Source organism: Astyanax mexicanus, chromosome 19 (assembly GCF_023375975.1).
Source record: "Astyanax mexicanus isolate ESR-SI-001 chromosome 19, AstMex3_surface, whole genome shotgun sequence".
NCBI lineage: Eukaryota > Metazoa > Chordata > Actinopteri > Characiformes > Acestrorhamphidae > Astyanax > Astyanax mexicanus.
Genome location: NC_064426.1, coordinates 6,478,761 through 6,497,524, shown reverse-complemented (window position 1 = coordinate 6,497,524; position 18,764 = coordinate 6,478,761). Strand labels below are relative to the sequence as shown.

General features: G+C 37.8%; 1 protein-coding gene across 1 annotated transcript in view; it reads left to right on the top strand.

Moving 5' to 3' along the window:
• gsg1l (gsg1-like) overlaps positions 1–18,764 on the top strand; it is a 54,142-nt gene that overhangs the window by 30,570 nt on the left and 4,808 nt on the right. The window contains exons 3-4 of the mRNA XM_007260751.4: positions 2,179–2,331; positions 14,788–14,899. Coding sequence (XP_007260813.1) covers positions 2,179–2,331; positions 14,788–14,899 — 265 coding nt within the window. The remainder of the gene's footprint in view (positions 1–2,178; positions 2,332–14,787; positions 14,900–18,764) is intronic.

The following is an 18,764-nucleotide window of genomic DNA, read 5'->3' as shown; positions in this document are numbered from 1 at the left end:
TTTAAGTCAGGGAATTCACAATAATTAATGGATGTCATTCAATCTATGAGACTGGTTCACTTTCAGGAATTACTTGACTCACTTTTTGGATCCCTAGACCCAGATCATTAGACCTAGTCATCATTATTAAGAAAGTAAGTAAAAACTTCTTGCACATTTTATAATAGAAGCAGATGGATCACTGATCAAAAAATGGTCAAAACCAGCAGCACTTGTTGACTGGAGAACGTCTGATTTATTAGCAATACAAGAATAACCAACACATTTTGGCACTCAGGCCTTCATCAGGGTTAAAAGACGAAAGTTAATAGCATTCCTGCTTTTAAAACACACATGATTACAAAACAACCAATGAGAACACTCCAAATATTAAAGGTCACATGATCACCACTTCCACCCAAATTTTCTTAAAAGTCCTTCTGAAATTCACAAACACAGTTAATCATCCATTTTAGAGGAAAATACTTTTGCTCAAGAACACACACACAGAGGAAAAAACAACCAAACTGACGATACAGACACATTTCCCCAAATTATCCCCATTTTATAATAAAATCATATTGTTCCTGCTCCAAATTTGTCCTGAATGTAAGTATGTAAGTCAAAATTTGGACACCCTTTCTCATTCAGTGTTTTTTTTATTTATTTATCTATTTAAATTATTTTCTATGCATATTAATATTAAAGACAACAGTTGAAAACAATTAAGAGGCACATATTAAATAACGTATTACAGTAAAAAAAACAGTAAAAAAATAGTTTATCCTCCACAATAATCCCCTGATCTAAACCTGATGAACTGAGATGGTGATTTGAGGTGATTTCATTGGGATGAGCTGGAGCTTCACAGCGTGGAGGAAAAGCAGCAACTATTGTTCAGCACCTCCGGGATGGTTTGGAGAGACATGCTGATCATCTGCTGGTGTTGATCCACTGTGTTTTATTATCAAGTCTGAGGTCAGTGCAGTTTTGTTTTCCCACAAAATCTTAAAAAAAAAGCACTTCATGCATCTTCCCTCTGCTACTGACAACTTTTATGGAGATGCAGATTTCATTTTCCAGCAGGAGAAGTTTCTGAGACACTGATTTTTTGGGTTTTCATTGGCTGTAAGCCATTATCATTAACAATAAAATAAATAAACGCTTAAAATAGATCACTCTGTGTATAATACATCTATATATAGTATATGACAGGGGTCGGCAATTAAGTTTGGCCGCGGGCCAGATTTTTTCCAAGCCATTACATGGCGGGCCACAAGCACTTGGGGGGGGGGGGGGGGATTGGCGGGCGCGGTGGCGGGAGCGGTGGCGGGAGCAGTGGCGGGAGAGCGCTCTTAAAATGACAAGCAGACATTCAAGTGGGCTGATGTGGGTGAAATCTGTGGACTGACCATTGGGGGCGCTATAAATGATATACCTGTTTGTTAAATAAAAAAAAACAAACGAATAAAAAAAAAAAATAACAGAATAAAGAAGCTAGCAGTTATCTAACAGCCCGTGGCTCTATCAAAAAATCTTTAATAAATTTTTCTGTTTTGCAAAATTAAGTTTCTAAATAAAGAGCATTTTTGAGACGGACAGTCCGATTTTTTTTTTCATTATAGTTCAACCTCACAGGCCAGATGTTTCTTGCTTGCGGGCCGCATCTGGCCCGCAGGCCGCCTATTGCCGACCTATGGTATATGAGTTTCACATTTTGAAAAAACTTTTCAATGATATTCTATTTTTTTGAGACGCGTTAGTATTCTTTAGATCATCGGTGTAGTTCAATAATAGACTTAATCCCTGTCTGAGAAACTGCCCTTTAGACAAGTGTTCACTTTTTTTCCTTTTACCTGTTTTAGGAATACAAGGTTTTTGCCTGCTAGTATTTCCTGAATGAATCGTTATCAGTGATTATAGTTAATAATTAATACTAATTCTTGATTAAATAAGCTGAATATTAATAAATGAACGATAAGCCCAGAGTTTAAAGGGGTTAATCCCAGGACCCGCTCGTATTATTTGCGTATGCTGGAGGCCGAGGCAGGAGTTTGCTCTCGCCAGACTGTGTGAAGGAACCTGACAGACAGAATTATGAGGCGGTGGCTGAGTGCTCGCCGGGGTATGTGTGTTTATGTGTGTGTTTCTCTCTGCGTCTGTGTGTGTGTGTGTGTGTGTGTGTGTGTGGTGCTGCAGGTGTCCTTTGGCTGTCAGTGGTCTCTGAGGTGCTATACATCATGCTCCTGGTGGTTGGCTTCAGTCTAATGTGCTTGGAGCTCTTTCACTCCAGTAACGTGATCGATGGGCTGAAGCTGAACGCCTTCGCCGCAGTCTTCACCGTTCTCTCAGGTACACTTCCATACCCTCTCCCGCCGCCAATTACACACTCGCAGCTCGGACTTACTTGAAATTCACAGCAGACGCGACAGGTAAGCACAGGGTGAGTGAAGCACAGGCTCCCATCCATCCAGTGCACTCCGACTCCCGCAGCATTTCAGATGGAAAAGCAGCGTTTCTCTTTTTCTCTTCTATTCTAGTCTTTTCTTTTCTAATAAATCACTTTTACAGCGGGTTTAGAGCAGAAACAGAAAATTGATTTACTGCAATAATATCGCAATAACATGTTTGTCTGCTCCCATTTGTTTTATTTCTCCTGTGCCAGTGGTCTCCCTCCACCGGCTACCAGACCCAAACACAGCAGAGTTTAACCCTTTCAGACCCTGTGTACAATGTACAATTACAATGGACATCATGTGTTTTTTTTTTTTCTTTTTTATGTTTAGTGCACATAAAAAAAACACTAATTAAAGCCTATTGTCCATCAAATAGAACAATAACTGGCCAATAGAAAAATTTACAGTAGCTTGGCCCCACCCACTGTAAACATTGAGGGCATGGCAGCACAAGTAAAAGCTAATCGAGGCAAAGTAAAAGCTAATTTTTACTAATTTTACAAATTTTATTTTTTCTATATTTTAGAACACTTTTATCATGTTAATGCTACTGTTTATGAATGATTTGTGAAATAAAAAGGTCAATATGACTTTAGAAAATTTGAGTCTTCTTTTTTGGGCGTTCTTATATATTTTTGCATATATTTTGAAAACAGCATGTTTACATATTTTTCACTAGAACATAATTCAGGTCTGAAAGGGTAAAGCTTCCATTATTTAAAAAAAATAAAATAATAATAATAATAATAATAATAATAATAATAATAATAATAATAATAAATAAATCATGTCGGGCCTCCAGACTATATTTCTGACCACCTCCTCCACTCTGCACCAAGTTTTACAAGTTGTTAGACCTTCCATCCAGATGCTCTTAACTCTTCTTAAGTTTACAGTCTCAATTCATATTCATGAGTTTGTTTCATTGTATTTTGCTACACTGTAAATACTAATAAGTTAGGTCTACTCAAATTATTTGAGGTAATTTGTTGCGTTAAGTGAATTTATTTTTTAAAACTTTTTTTTTTGTCATTTATTATACTGCATGGAGTATAAAAACTTAAAGTTTTTAATCTTTAAGTTTAACAGACAAACCACAAGTAATTGACACTCAAAATGTGGCAAACTTGAAACATAACGTTTTAAGTTAAAGTAACTATCTTACCAGTTCAGGTTTATTGCAATGATTATATTTTATAGTTGTTTTTACTCAACATATTGCAGCATATTATAGTTGTTTTTACAGCAACAATTCTAAATTAAAGAGGCACAATGAGGTCAAAGTTAAGTGGGATTAACATAGACTCTTAACAGGATGATTTACTGCAATAATATCGCAATAACATGTCTTTGTCTTCTCCCATTTGTTTCATTTCTCCTGTGCTGGCCTCCCTTCGTCGACTACCAGACCCACACAGAGCAGAGTTTTAGCCTTTATTATTTAATAGAATCAAAAAAATCATTAAAGGCCTCCAGGCTATATTTCTGTATTTCTGACCACCTCCTCCATTCTGCACCTCTTTCTGCAGCTCTACAGTCTCAATTCATATTCGAAGGGTGTTTACACTCATTCAATTCCAAACCAAGGTTTATGTGTTTGTTTTATTCTATTTTGCTAGACTCTAAACCAGGGGTTAGCAATAGGCGACCCGCTGTCCAGATGTGGGCCACAAGCATGAAACATCTTGGCTATACACATGACTAAACACTGATGGAGAGTGTCAAAAAAAAAGTCAGACACACCAACTACGCAAATAGATTGTGCCAGAAGCCAATGGAAAAGAAGCTGCCAATGGCGAAATTTAGACTTAACTCAGTTATTTTAAGTTTAACTCGAATTTTTCTAACTTTTAATACTTAACTCGAATGTTAAGTATTCGTGGCCACAAATGTTCAGCTACAGTGCCTTGCAAAAGTATTCGACCAACCTTTTGTCACATTTCAGGCTTCAAACATCAAGATACGAATTTGTAATTTTGTGTGAAGAATTAACAAGTGGGACACAATCATGAAGTGGAATGAAATTTATTGGATATTTTAAACTATTTTTTAGAAATGAAAACCTGAAAAGTGGTACGTGCAATATTATTCAGCCCCCTTGCGTTAATACTTTGTACCGCCACCTTTTGCTGCGATTACAGCTGCAAGTCGCTTGAGGTATGTCTCGATCAGTTTTGCACTTCGAGAGACAACTCTACCTCTTCACCAACTTTACAACTGATGCTCTCAAACACATTAAGAGACAAGAAATTTAAATAATTAACTCTTGATGAGTTCAGCACAGCTGTTAACTGAAAGACTGAAATTTCAGGTGACTACCTCATAAAACTGACTGAGAAAATACAGCAAAGATGTGCTGGAAGAGCTACTTTAAAGATTCTAAAATATACAAAAAATATTCTGATTTGTTTGACGCCTACATCACTGACCATTTTCATGAGCCCAATCCAACCCAGCCCATTTTATGCATGTCCAAAATAGTCAGTTTTAACGTTACTCTTAGCCAGTGTTCAGATATGGCTCTGGGATAGAAGCTGTTTCTGATTCTGTTTGTCTGTGATGTGGAGGGCAGCAGATTAAACAGGTGATGTTCAGGGTGGGACGGGTTTAACTACGCTGGCTGCTTTACTGTGGCAGAGAGAGATGGAAACTTCCTCTAAAGAGGGCAGTGAGTGAGCAGCCTGAGATCTTCTGGGCGAAATTGATGACCCTCTGAAGAGCTCTTCTGTCCAGTCCTGAGCAGTTGGCACAACTTATTGAAATGTGGTCTGTCATCACACTCTAGATGGAGCAGCAGCAGTAGTATATAACAGCCATCAGGTTTAATTAAACGTTTAATTAAATAAGCTACGTACACAAATAACGTTATGTAGTGCGAACAGTGCTGCAACGTTGCTGGTTTAAAAAATACCAGTAAAGTCGTAATATTACAAGAATAAAGTCGTCATATATTAAAAAACTAAAGTAGTCCAGATATTAAAAGGATAAACTAGTCCAGATATTAAAAAAGAAAAGTTGTGACCAGCAGCTGTCCAGCCTTTTAAAATCTGTTGCTGTTAGTGGATTTTGCTGACAGACTTAAGCTGAAGTTGCTTTTTACAAGCGGCTGGTTTTGGCAAATTATTTTTCGCCGCTTTTCATCCAGGCCTTCCTCTTAGCTCGGAGCGCCATTTTAAATGCACGATTCACACAGATGTCGAGTCGCTGCAAATACTTTGTTGTCCTGACGAGCCCTGGTTTAATCTTTACATTTGTTTTATTTAAATCAGTTTGTTTGAGTGAGTAAAGCACTTTTGTTTTATTTATGTTTTAGTGGCATGAAGCTCTTTTGGCCATAAAACAAAAAACAAATATATATTAGCCGCAGTGTTCAAAGCGTGTGAAAAAAGTTGCGGCTTAAATGTCCACACACAAGAGATCTGAGTGGTCCAGCAGTAAAAGTGGCTTTCCTTTGATGCAAGGGTTGCTGGTCCGAATCCCGGGACATGCTGCTTGGCATCAGTGGCCAGAGCCCGAGAGAGGGAGCACAGTTGTCAACACTCTTTCTGAGAGGGTAGATGGAACTCTGTAGAACAGTAGAATCTCTTTCAAGCTCTTAGTAGACATATACAGCTCTGGAATAAATTAAGAGACCACTTTATTGTCTGAATCAGTTCCTCTGATTTTGCTTTGTATAGGTTTATGTTTGAGTAAAACGAACATTGTTGTTTTATTCTAAAACTACAGGCAACATGTCTCCCAAATTCCAAATAAACATATTGTCATTTAGAGCATTTATTTGCAGAAAATGAGAAATGTCTGAAATAACAACAAAAAAAGATGCAGAGCTTTCAGACCTCAAATAACGCAAAGAAAACAAGTTCATATTCATATTCAAGTTTTAAGAGTTCAGAAATCAATATTTGGTGGAATAACCCTGGTGTTTTTATTCACAGTTTTCATGCATCTTGGCATCATGTTCTCCTCCACCAGTCTTTTACACTGCTTTTGGATAACTTTATGCCACTCCTGTTTAAAAATTCTAGCAGTTCAGCTTGGTGGTTTGATGGCTTGTGATTATTTATCTTCCTCTTGATTTTATTCCAGAGGTTTTCAATTTGGTAAAAACAAAGAAACTCATCATTTTTAAGTGGTTTCTTATTTGTTTCCAGAGCTGTATGCATTTATGTATGTATTGAGTATTTTGATACTTTTCTAGTATCTTGAGGTAATGTTTGGGTTGGGTAATTGGAGTTCCAAATTGGGGAGAACATTGGGTAAAGTTGGAAATGAATGATTTAATGTAAAAAAATATTCAACAGTTTCTCGTGAATGTCAGAGAAGGAGTTGTGATTGGAAATGATCTCAAATGGATGATCTCCAGTTTCAGTTTTGCAAACATTGTAGATAGTTTTTGCAGAGTAATGACAAAATGAGAGACTTTAAAAAAAGTGTCAAACTCTTTTTAAAGTATCCTTGCGTATGGTTCGGCATGAAATGCCTAAAAAAGAGGAAATCTATCCCGTCAGTCGGATGTCAAAAAAAAAAAGCTCTCTTAAAAAACACTTGTGTTGGGAATCAGCTTTTATAGTATCAGCACACTCCTGATTCCCCCGATCCCTCTTTCATTCTTTCTATTCCTCCCCCTAATGATGCGGTAAACTGGAGTTCAGCCCCTGTGTTATTTCTGCATCATCTTTTGCGATAGAAACCCATTTCTTTAGTGCCTTGTCAACATCAATCTCAGTTTATAAGGCCAGCATTCCCTACTGTGCTGTAGACACTCTGAAATTACTCTACCGGGTGCAGACAGCTCAGTGTTTGGAGATGCTTGCCAGAGGGTTGTGGGTTTGAGTTTGCAGAGGCACCACAGGGTTTGGCACCTGAACGAGAAGCATAAACTTCTAAGACTGATGTCTTTTGAGCGCCGCTGTTTGCCCTTGGCTAAGGCGCCAAATTCTAGATCGCCCCGAGGACATTCCTGCTATTTATCTCCCAAACAACAGCTTCTAAAGAGTAGAAAAGCAGCGTTTGGGCCTAATTATCACAAACAAAATCAAGCTGTTTAGACGTTCCCAAAGCACGGAAAGCCTGGGAGATTTTTAGAAAAGAAAATCTGTTTAAAATAAATGTCAAAATATTGAGAAAGGTAATTTTAGCTGCACCTTGCTGGTGTGTAGCTAGAGACTGTAGACCCATCTGGTGATGCATGAATGCTGTGTTAGTCATACTGTAGCCCAGGGGTGGAGAACCGAGGTCGGGGTCCAGCACAGCACAGCTTGCTTATTTTCTTTGCTTTAACACACCAACTTAACTTAAACTGACTTAAATCAGACATGTTTAAGCAGGAAAAGCAGAAAAAAACTGTGCAGGAATTCAGTTTTCCCTAAATACGGGACATACCTCTGACATACATTATAATGACCAGGCTTTGAATGGTCAAGAAAATGAGAAATGGCTGAAAAAACAAAAAAGATGCAGAGCTTTCAGACCTCAAATAATGCAAATGAGTTCACAGTTATAAAGTTGTCAGAGTTCAGAAATTAATATTTGGTGGAATAACCCTGGTTTTTAATCACAGTTTTCATTTAACAGCATCTTGGTATGTTCTCCTCCACCAGTCTTACACACTGCTTTTGGATGCTGCTTTACTCCTGGTGCAAAAACTCAAGCTGTTCAGTTTGGTTTGATGGCTTGTGATCCTCCATCTTCCTCTTGATTATATTCCAGAAGATGACCAGGCTTTGTACAGACATGAAAACCTGGGAAAATAGCCTTTTCCAGGCCTAAAAAATGTTTTGGAACAATGGAAATACCCAGAAAGTTTTGGAAAAGTAATAAAGGTTTGATGGAGAAACTCTATTTTGAGCTAACAGATACAAAAAATCTCAGAATTAATTCAGTAATTTGGCCCGACACAATGGAGCTTTCAGAATCTGACACACATTTTATTATTAAAGATTGTGTATCAACATTTTTATCAGATTCGTTTTAGACCTACTTAAATCAATTTTAATTATAGTTTTAGTTGATTTTTGGTTTTATTGTCCATGTCTGCACTGATGGAGGACAAAACTATTTGGTACCACTTTAAAATAAGGCTAGTTTATGAAATGTTTATAAAAAGGTTACAAATGGTATATTAGTGGTTATTAATTAGCTTATAAACCATTAATAAGCAGTTACAACAATTAAACTCAAAGGGCAACAATGGCCTGTCGTGTACCAAATAGTAATTCCACATCCAATTATACTGTTGGACAGATCTCACTAGATGCTTATCTTAGTTTGTCTTTTATATTTTCTATTACAATTACAATTATGATTTTCAGTAATGTTTTCTTATCAAACATGAAAGCGTTTTTATGTAATACTTGAATAGAAATCCTCAAGATTTAGTGGTTTAATGTCAGACATACAATTGACAAAATACTTGGCCTGTTAAAGCAGCACTAGGTAGGATTTCCTTGATTTTTGATCTTTTTAAAGTAGTAAAATTACAGCTTGAAACTCATTGCAGTGCTGCATTGAGGTGTGATAGGAGGAATAGCGGTGCTCTCGTGTCTGTGCCGGAGCTCCTCTGAGCTCAAACCAGGCTGTGTAAGTTTTCCGAGGCGGCCGCGACCAACGCTCGCGAGAACTGCGACCTGCTTTCCGACCTTTAGTTCTAACAGTTCTACAAGGACTACTGGTTCATTCTTTATAAAAACTAACATACAGACACTCTGGCATAAGCTGGAAAAAGACTGAATATGTCTGTGAAAGCTAGAAAGAAAACGAGAAAGAGAAACTAATCAGCCTGAAACATTATTTATTACACTCTACAATTGTAGGGGGAGCCCGCGAGCACAAAATCTCGAAAACTCTACCTAGTGGAGCTTTAAGGGGTTGATGGCGCTTGTAATGTACACAAGCCAAAGTTTGCTCATATGTTTCTATAGGGTTTTCAATACGTTTTCACTGCATTGGGTAAAACCCCGCTCTGTCGTGTGCAGTGTTGGGCACGTTACTTTGAAAAAGTAATTAGTTATAGTTACTCGTTACTTCTCCAAAAAAGTAACTGAGTTACTAACGGAGTTACTCCACTATAAAAGTAATTAGTTACCAGTAAAAGTAACTATCGCCTTACTTTTTATTATTCGCCCGTCAAAAAAAGGAAATCAATTATGCATTTACTATTATTATTAGAAAAATAACAAAAAATATCAAACGAAAATAAACCCAAAATGTTGACAAAAATATAATCTAACGAATTTCAAAAAAATAAAACGAAATTCTCCACACAACCAAAGAAAATTACTAAAACTTGTAATACTGAAAAAAGCGGAAAAACGCGTCTGGGGATGAAATTTAACAAACCAAGCCACACTCAAAAGAAATATGTATATATAAAACAAAATAATGGACAAAAACAACAATTTAATGCCCGTTAAAATGGTATTAATATAACAGCTTCACCAAAAGAGAATAGAGCTTAGATCATGCCCAAAAAATCCGACCCAGCCAGAGCCCGTGCACATTCTGCCCAAGCCCGAACCATAAACTGTCATTATGAGCCTGACCCGATCCGCCCCATAAACTGTCTGTTTTCGGGCTGATTGAATGAGCGAAATATAATCAGAATTATGTTAATTAACACTGTAACATAAAAGCATAGAACTATTATTTAATTTAAATGATTTTTAAGAACAGCTACACACAATGCTGCAAGTCAAACGCGGAGGCGTTCACGTGCGCCCAGAGCTACGTGATTACAGTTTTCATTTTTATTATAGTTTAATTTTATTTTGTTTTTATTTGTTCTGTTCATTTTAGGGTGGGCTTGCTAGCACGAGCGCTTTACACAAGAACTAACGGACCACGAGTGCCGCGCGCTCGGCACAACAACTCCCGCTGTACAACTCCGCTGTACAACAGCGCTTATAAATAAATTAAACACAAAAATGAGGGTATTCTATCAGTAATTTCAGTTCGTTTTAGTTAGTTTTATAAACACAAAATACAGTTCGAGATAGTTATGTTTTTCCTTTTAATTACCGTTTTTATTAGATTCAGTTAACACAAATGTTTTTCACTTTCAATTTTCGCTATTTCGTTCGCTTTAGTGAACAATAATAATTGGTTACTTAGCAACATTGTGATTATCACACCAGAGCTTTATATAAAATAAAAATAGGAGCCTGATTTCGGGTCGGTCCTCGGGTCAGGTCGGGTTCGGACAGAGAATCTAAGCTCTAAAAGAGAAAGCAGCAGCACCACAAAAACCGGAGCATCTAAAAAGAGTTTAACGTCCTTAATTCGGAACTTGGCCTGTCCACGGCAATCACTGAATTGATTAGAGCACGCAAATCGTCACAATTGTGCCTCACTTCACCACGCCAAACCACAGGCACAGCGGCCAGAAGCTCAAGTTCACCGGACAGAGGAGGGGTTAACCAGGGCAAAGCGAAATAAAAAAAAAAAGTTCATAGAGCTGCTAAAGTAACGTGCAGTAACGGGGTGTCGGAAATGGTAACGGCGTTATAGTTACAGTCATAGTAATTAATTAGATTACTCGTTACTGAAAAAAAGTAACGGCGTTATTAACGCCGTTAGTTTTAACGCCGTTACTCCCAACACTGGTCGTGTGCAGTGACAGGCCTGTCTGTCTGCACGGAGCGGCTCAGCAGCGCTGGGTAGGTAAACCCTTGCTGTCAGATTGCCAAGAACAGCTGCTGCTTTTTGAATTTGGATTATTTGATTTGCCCACTGGCCCCTAGCTCTGTTCATTTGGGCCTTTAAGACTCACTAATTCCAGCTGCAGCCTCCGCTGGGCGTGGAGGTCCTGGGAAGAAAACTCCCACCCAGTGATGAGCTCGGGCTCGGTCAGCTGACACGGGTTAAAAAGGTTCAGAGCACTGCCACTCGCCAGCATCAATCAACAGCTGAAGGAGATGCTGTTAGCGTGTGAGCGGCGCTCAGCCTTGAGTTACTGCAGTGGAGTAAAAGCAGTGCATTGAATATACTGTACAGTAGATCACAGAAGTACAGTTCATTCATATTTATTGTATATTAATTTTAGTCTGCAGCAGCAATACCTTTGTTTTATAGGTAAAACTTTATAATACTTTCATTAATATATTCTTAACTAATGATCAGTAGATGTGAACAAAGCAGAAGTTAATCAGAATTTGAATATTAACAAATGCTCACACATGACACTTATTTATCAGCATGGATTTTTTTATATAAAAAATGTAAGCAAATCATTAGCTCATTAGAATTTGAACATTAATAAATTATTGCTAGAAAAAAATTGCAGTTCATGTTGCCAATGCGTTCATTACTATTTACTAAAATGATAGCAACTTTTTAGTTTCTAAAAATGTGACAAATAACAGTTATTAATCAGTAGTTAATGTTGTATCGTTCAAAGTTATTAAAAAGTGTTAGCATTTTATATGCTTATTTAAAGAGCTACTAAACCCTTTAAAAAAAAACATATTTTTTTCATTAATAGCTGAAATGTGTTCCCTTGAATTAATGAATCATACCAGTACTGCTTAAAAAAAACAAACATTTCCTAACCTTTAAAAAAAATGCTTTTATTGTGGTCATTTTCATTTCTGCCTCTGCAGCGCCCTCTCAGGTTCAGCTGTGCTTTAGGTGAGGATGATGTGTCGTGTACTTTGGAACAAGGAAAAAATCATCAAAATATGCAGATCAATTAATCAATAATACTGCAACCATCTGTGTTTTGCATTTCCTTGCTCACTGCTGCAGCTCAGCCTCCTGCCCCACCTCTAAACCCATACATCACCCATTTCTCCTCCTAAACTTCCCCTCCTATTTTTTTAGCCTTTTACAAATTTGAGCTGAGGGTGGAGTCAGCAAAAATCAAGGAGTGCCCCTTTAAAATCTTAGAATATATTAGATATAAGAATATTCGATTCCTTGTATTGGCCAAGGTTCCTTGTATATACACTGATCTATGTAGAATTTGTAGCTTAAAGTTGATGTCATATGTCAGTTTTTGCACTGAAAACAGTAATCAATGCATGTAAAAAAAGGGTCTGATAAAGAGGATTTAGTTTGCAGGGAAGTGACAGTCAACTGGGATTTAGATTTTAAGTGACGGGAATTGATTAAGTCCGTTAAATTAAATTAATAACACACTTTTATAGGATCTCTCTGAATTAATGTGCACAAATTTACTACCCCATTAGTTTAGACTGTGCTTAGATCATATTGTCTTCTGCAAACAATTGGATGTGTTGGATGTATTGTATTTATGACAACATAATGTCATTTTTTTTTTTTGTTTTTACACAGATTAATCACATTACCAAGTTTGGCCTCAGCCTGGTGTTGTATTTAGTGATGTGCTTTACTACTGCTAAGTGCAAATCTCTCTCTTTCTCTCTCTCTCTCTCTCTCTCTCTCTCTCTCTCTCTCACACACACATCTGATGGCAAGTGTAATACAATTTGCCAATCATACATTCATTATTTTCTTTCAGTTTAAAAATCTATTACTAAAAGTTTTGTCTTAAGAAGAAGAAAAGATGTGGTTGATCAGATTATTTTTTTAATCAACTGTCACCACTAAAATACAGTACCACTCAAAAGTTTGAACACACCTTCTCATTCAATGATTTACTTTATGTCTTTATTTAATGGTTTTCTACATTGTAGATTCATATTAAATACATGAAAACGATTAAGGGACGATTAATTACCCTAAACACTGCTCAAAATCCACTAAAGTATTCATGCAGAGTAGAGGTGGGCGATACCGGGAATTTTGGTATCGATCCGATACCAAGTAAACGCAGGGCCAGTATTGACGATATCGATACTGATACCGATACGTTTTAATATTTAAGCTTTATAGATTCAAATGATCCAAAAACCTAGGATATAATTTCACCAAACAGTATCACAATCAACATTTTTTGTTTAGAAACAATGGAACAGTAACAAAACAAAGTTTAAATATAAAATAAAAAAAAATAAAAAATAAAACAAAAATTCTCCCCTCACTAGACATCTTTTCTAGTTCTTTGTTTCTTTGTTTCTTTTTTTTAATAGAATTGTCATTTGGAAAAACAATAAAAAATAAGGAATTGTCTTCCTTTCAGTGCAATTCAAATGCAAGTTTTTCTTAAATAAACAGAGTGTAAAAAAATATCACTCAACACTAATTTCCTGAGGTAGAGGCCTGTCGACTCGAGGAGAGCGCTGAGTGGGCGGGGCCAGGCTGAGCCTACCTGCGTGGCGGTTTGGCTGGCTTTGCTGAGCCATGTGACGCATGTGCAACAACAAGAGACCAGAGAGTAGACTGTGGTGAATCCTCGTGCGCAGCAGTCAGTGCGTGCGGCAGAGAAAAAAGCTTGAATATCGATATTTTTACACGAGTATTGCTCAATACCAATACCAGCGTTGGTATCGATATTATCGATATTTGGATCGATCCGCCCACCTCTAATGCAGAGGAACAAGTACAACATTCTGGAATGATCATCTCAGTCCCCAGACCTGAATATTATTAGAAATCTGTGGTGTGATTTAAACCTGACTGAACTGGAGATGTTTTGTAAAGAAGAATGATCCAAAATACCTTCAACCAGAAGCCAGACTCTCATTGGAAGATAGAAGAAGAGTTTAGAGGCTGTTATTCCTGCAAAAGGAGGATCTACTAAATATTGATGTACTTTTTTCTGTTGGGGTTTCCAAATTGATGTACCTGTCTAATTTTGTTTAAAGAATTATTGCACACTTTCTGTAAATCCTGTTAACTTCATTTCACTTCTCAAATCAAATATCACTGTGTTCATCTGCTATATGATATATGTTTAACTGAAATTGCTGATCTGAACAACCAATGATTTATAAAGGATAATCATAAAAATGATCAGGGAAGCCCAAACTTACCAAATGACTGCAAACTTGAAAACCTTAATAACTTTTTAATTAAAGCATACAGTACATCATACATATGCATTTTTTATCCAGCTGAAGGACGGTTCCAGTAACAGATAGCTGCTTAATTTGTGTGGTGTAACTGTGTAGCATGACCATGGAAAGATTAATTCAATTCTGCTTCTGACTCAAAACTATATTTTTACATGATGGATTTCATTGAAAGCCCTAAAGAATTTACAGCAGCAGCTGGCAGGCCAATTTAAATTCTGTAAGCGGGCTTTCACTCAACACCACGCTCAGACACCCAAATGAATTCTTTGGTAATTCTTTGGTAGCAAACAAGTCGTAGCTTGTCACCCTTAATTACAGAGGCAAAAATTTATGATATTGATATTAGCATGAAAAAACCCAACCATGTCATTTGATGAGTGTATCATTAATGTTTACTGGGCTTTGTGCTTACTTCTCAGGTCTTCTCGGCATGGTGGCTCACATGATGTACACACAAGTGTTTCAGATCACTGTCAGTCTGGGTCCAGAAGACTGGAGGCCGCACACGTGGGACTATGGCTGGTCCTTCTGGTTAGTAACTCTGTTTTATCTACAAACTACACTATACACCTCCTTGTTTCTCCACCCGTTATTCATTTTTTCAGCTGCTTTGTAGTTCTATTATCTGTACACTTTATTACTCTCCTTTCACCCTGTTCTTCAATGCTCAGAACCCACAGGATAGAAAACCACGACAGAGCAGCTATTATTATTATTTGATACACTCACTGTATAGAGCTTAGATTCTCTGCCCGGGTCGGGCTCATAAAAATAGTCTGTGACATACAGGGGTTGGAAAATAAAACTGAAACACCATTTTAGTCATTTTACTGTGGAAGGTTTCATGGCTAAATTGGAGCAGCCTGGTGGCCAATCTTCATTAATTGCACATTATTGCACCAGTAAAAGCAGAGTGTGAAGGTTCAATTAGCAGGGTAAGAGCACAGTTCTGCTCTAAATATTGCAATACATACAACATTATGGGTGACATACCAGAGTTCAAAAGAGGACAAATTGTTGGTGCACGTCTTGCTGGCGCATCTGTGACCAAGACAGCAAGTCTTTGTGATGTATCAAGAGCCACGGTATCTAGGGTAATGTCAGCAAACCACCAAGAAGGACCAACCACATCCAACAGGATTAACTGTGGACGCTGTAAGAGGAAGCTGTCTGAAAGGGATGTTCGGGTGCTAACCCGGATTGTACCCAAAAAACATAAAACCACGGCTGGTCAAATCACGTCAGAATTCAATGTGCACCACAACTCTCCTGTTTTCATCAGAACTGTCTGTCTGGACAATAAATTATTGTGGTCTAAAACCAGGTGTTTTAGTTTGATTGTCCAACTCCTGTAGAATTTTATAATCATGCAGCTTTGTCAGCATTTGACTTGCAGAGCTGTGTGTAGCTGTTTTCTTAAATAATAGGTATATGCTTCTTCAGTGTTGCAATGTTAATTAACGTCAATCTGAACAGATTTCACTCATTTAAACAGCTCGAAAATGCTTTAAAAAAAGCACAAAGAGTTTTACCATTCTACGTACTAAAAAATGTCAGGTTTAAATCAGGCTCTGGCTCATAATGACAGTTTATTGGGCGGGTCGGGCGGGGCTCGGGCAGAACATGCATTTTTTTGGGGCTGGTTTAAGCTCTATCACTGTACCAGCGCAACACACACACAGTAACACCTCATACACCACCACCATGCTAATCAGTGCTAATCCCTGCAGTGCTGAGAATAATCACCCACCACCCAAACAATAATAATAATAGCTGTTCTGTGGTGGTTAATCCTGAGTTTTGAAGAACATGGTGAAATCAGTAAAATATATAAAGTACACAGAGAAACAGATACAGGACTACAGTCTGTAATTATAGAACTACAACATCCTTCTATATGATAACTGGATCTGGAAAACATATAGACCAGTATAGAAACAAGGAGGTGGTCATAATAATTGGTCTCAGAAAAGTTTGGGTCTGCATAACTGATTTCAGGTCATTTTTGAACTATGGCAACTTTAAATATTAACAGGATTCCTGTGATGTAACTCTAATGACATGATTCTCAGATATTTTAATGAGTGTATGCTTTATATATTGTATTCTGTCTTTGCATACTTGAATAGAACGTGTTCAAAGAATAATATAAAATGACATGATATGACATTAACGTTCAATATAATGTTTTTTTTTTTTCTTTTATGATGAAAAGTCATTCTTGGCTCATTCATATGTATGCAAACCTCTTTCATAATTAACATGTCATGTTAACACGTGTGTTGAAGCTATTCTCAACTTTTCTTTAAGGATGTAACTTGTATTTGCAGTTCTATAAAAGTATATATTCATTAAGCCCAGTTCCCAAAAAGGTTGTGTAAAATGTAAATACATGTAAGTAAATACAAAATGCAATGATCAGGTACATTTCTGGCGTATTGCAATCTTGGCAACAGAATATATAGGTGCGCCACTGACTGATTAGAACCCTGACAGTCAACAGCCAGTCAGAAGTTCATTGCTATCTTGGCAGCGAATTGTTAACAAAGTTGCATCCCCTGAAACCCCCGCTTGTTTTGCATACATAGACACGCAGCAGTGCACAAACCCATAGCATGTGTCCGTTGGCAGTTTACTTTTACATCAAGCATGTCATTTTCCTCTGCTGAGAAGCTTTGGACACGTCCAGGTAGCTGCGTCCCTGAAATAGCAAGCCTACACAGTCAGAGCACACCAAAAACACACCCATGATTAATTAAGAGAATTAGTACATGCCTTTTGCGCATGTCGATCTGTGCAAGGCATTAATCATAGGTTTGTTTTGAGGCTTAACATTAAAAAGAAACCAATCAGTGTATCAACCAGTTGTGATTCCCTTTAAAAGGGAAGGTGAGCTCTGACTTAGGTGCGTTCGTATCTTACGGAGTGGTTCTTTCTGACTTAGGTGCGTTCGTATCTTACGGCGTGGTTCTTTTTTGCGTCTCAGCAGAGGATACTGACCTGCGTGTTTACATTGTGAAGATATGCCAGCAGCTCATTTAAGGGAACAGCAATGTTGTTTTATTATTTGTTCTGTTTATTGGAAGCTCCTATAGAAATGGACTCTAAGGATTGACTGTTGTCTAGGTTCATTTCAGTCAGTGGCGCACCTTTGCGTTTTTTTCTGCCACCAAAATAGAAACACACCAGAAATGTACCCGAAGTGGCCATTCAATGTGAGATTTAAAAGTAAAATACTTTTCGACTAGAATTTAATACATTAATGTTGGTCTCAGCCTCGGGATCACTTTGTGATTTTGTTTGTGTTTATCTGTTATACCTATGCAAGCTATACAGGTATATCTGAATAATGAAAGTCTTGCTTTCCTAATTATACAGTATCGTAACGATCCAACAGAGAACCAGTAGCTTGTTTCCAATTTACCTGCTTTCTTTGCCTAAAAGCTCATTTCCACCCTGTGTTATTGCCCACATCCAAACACATTATCGCCAAGAGAAGAGCAGGGAGGAGCCATTCTGGGCAGAAAGCTGATTCAGGATCCAGGCTAATGAATAGTGAGGAAGGAGGTTTGTGTGGAGAGGAGCAGCCGCAGGTGTGCGGGTGTTTGGCCCTGAATCTGAGACAAACACATTTTGCTCTAATGGACTCCTATCAACGAAAGTCCACTCCCATTAATGCACGTCTTCCTCACTGACTGCCCACCCGGCCGGCAGCACAAAAGAGGAATACATCACAGAGCCCATTCAACACAAGCTGTTCTCTCTGATGCTCCGATTCACTGTGCACTTTACTGGAAATTTGAGACGGGTAAGAGGAACCTGAAGAAGAGGCATCACTTCACAGGATTTCTACTGGTCTGGGGTTTCTTTTAGGGTTGCGACCATCATACTGTCATGACCCTTTTAATTTCAATTAAACAAACATTAGCATGTTCAATGTGAAGGTTCAATTATCAGGGTATCACAGTTTTACTCAAAATATTGCAATGCAAACAACATTATGGGTAACAGACATACCAGAGTTCAAAAGAGGACAAATTGTTGGTGCACGTCTTGCTGGCGCATCTGTGACCAAGACAGCAAGTCTTTGTGATGCATCAAGAGCCACGGTATCCAGGGTAATGTCAGCACACCACCAAGAAGAAGGACCAACCACATCCAACAGGATTAACTGTGGACACGGTAAAAGAGGAAGCTATCAGAAAGGGATGTTCAGTTTTTTGTATCCAAAAAACATAAAACCATGGCTGCCCAAATCACGGCAGAATTTAATGTGCACCTCAACTCTCCTGTTTCCACCAGAACTGTCCGTCACCAAAATAAATTATTGTGGTCTAAAACCAGGTGTTTCAGTTTCACTGTCCAGTTTTAAACATGCTGACTCTCTCATAGGGGT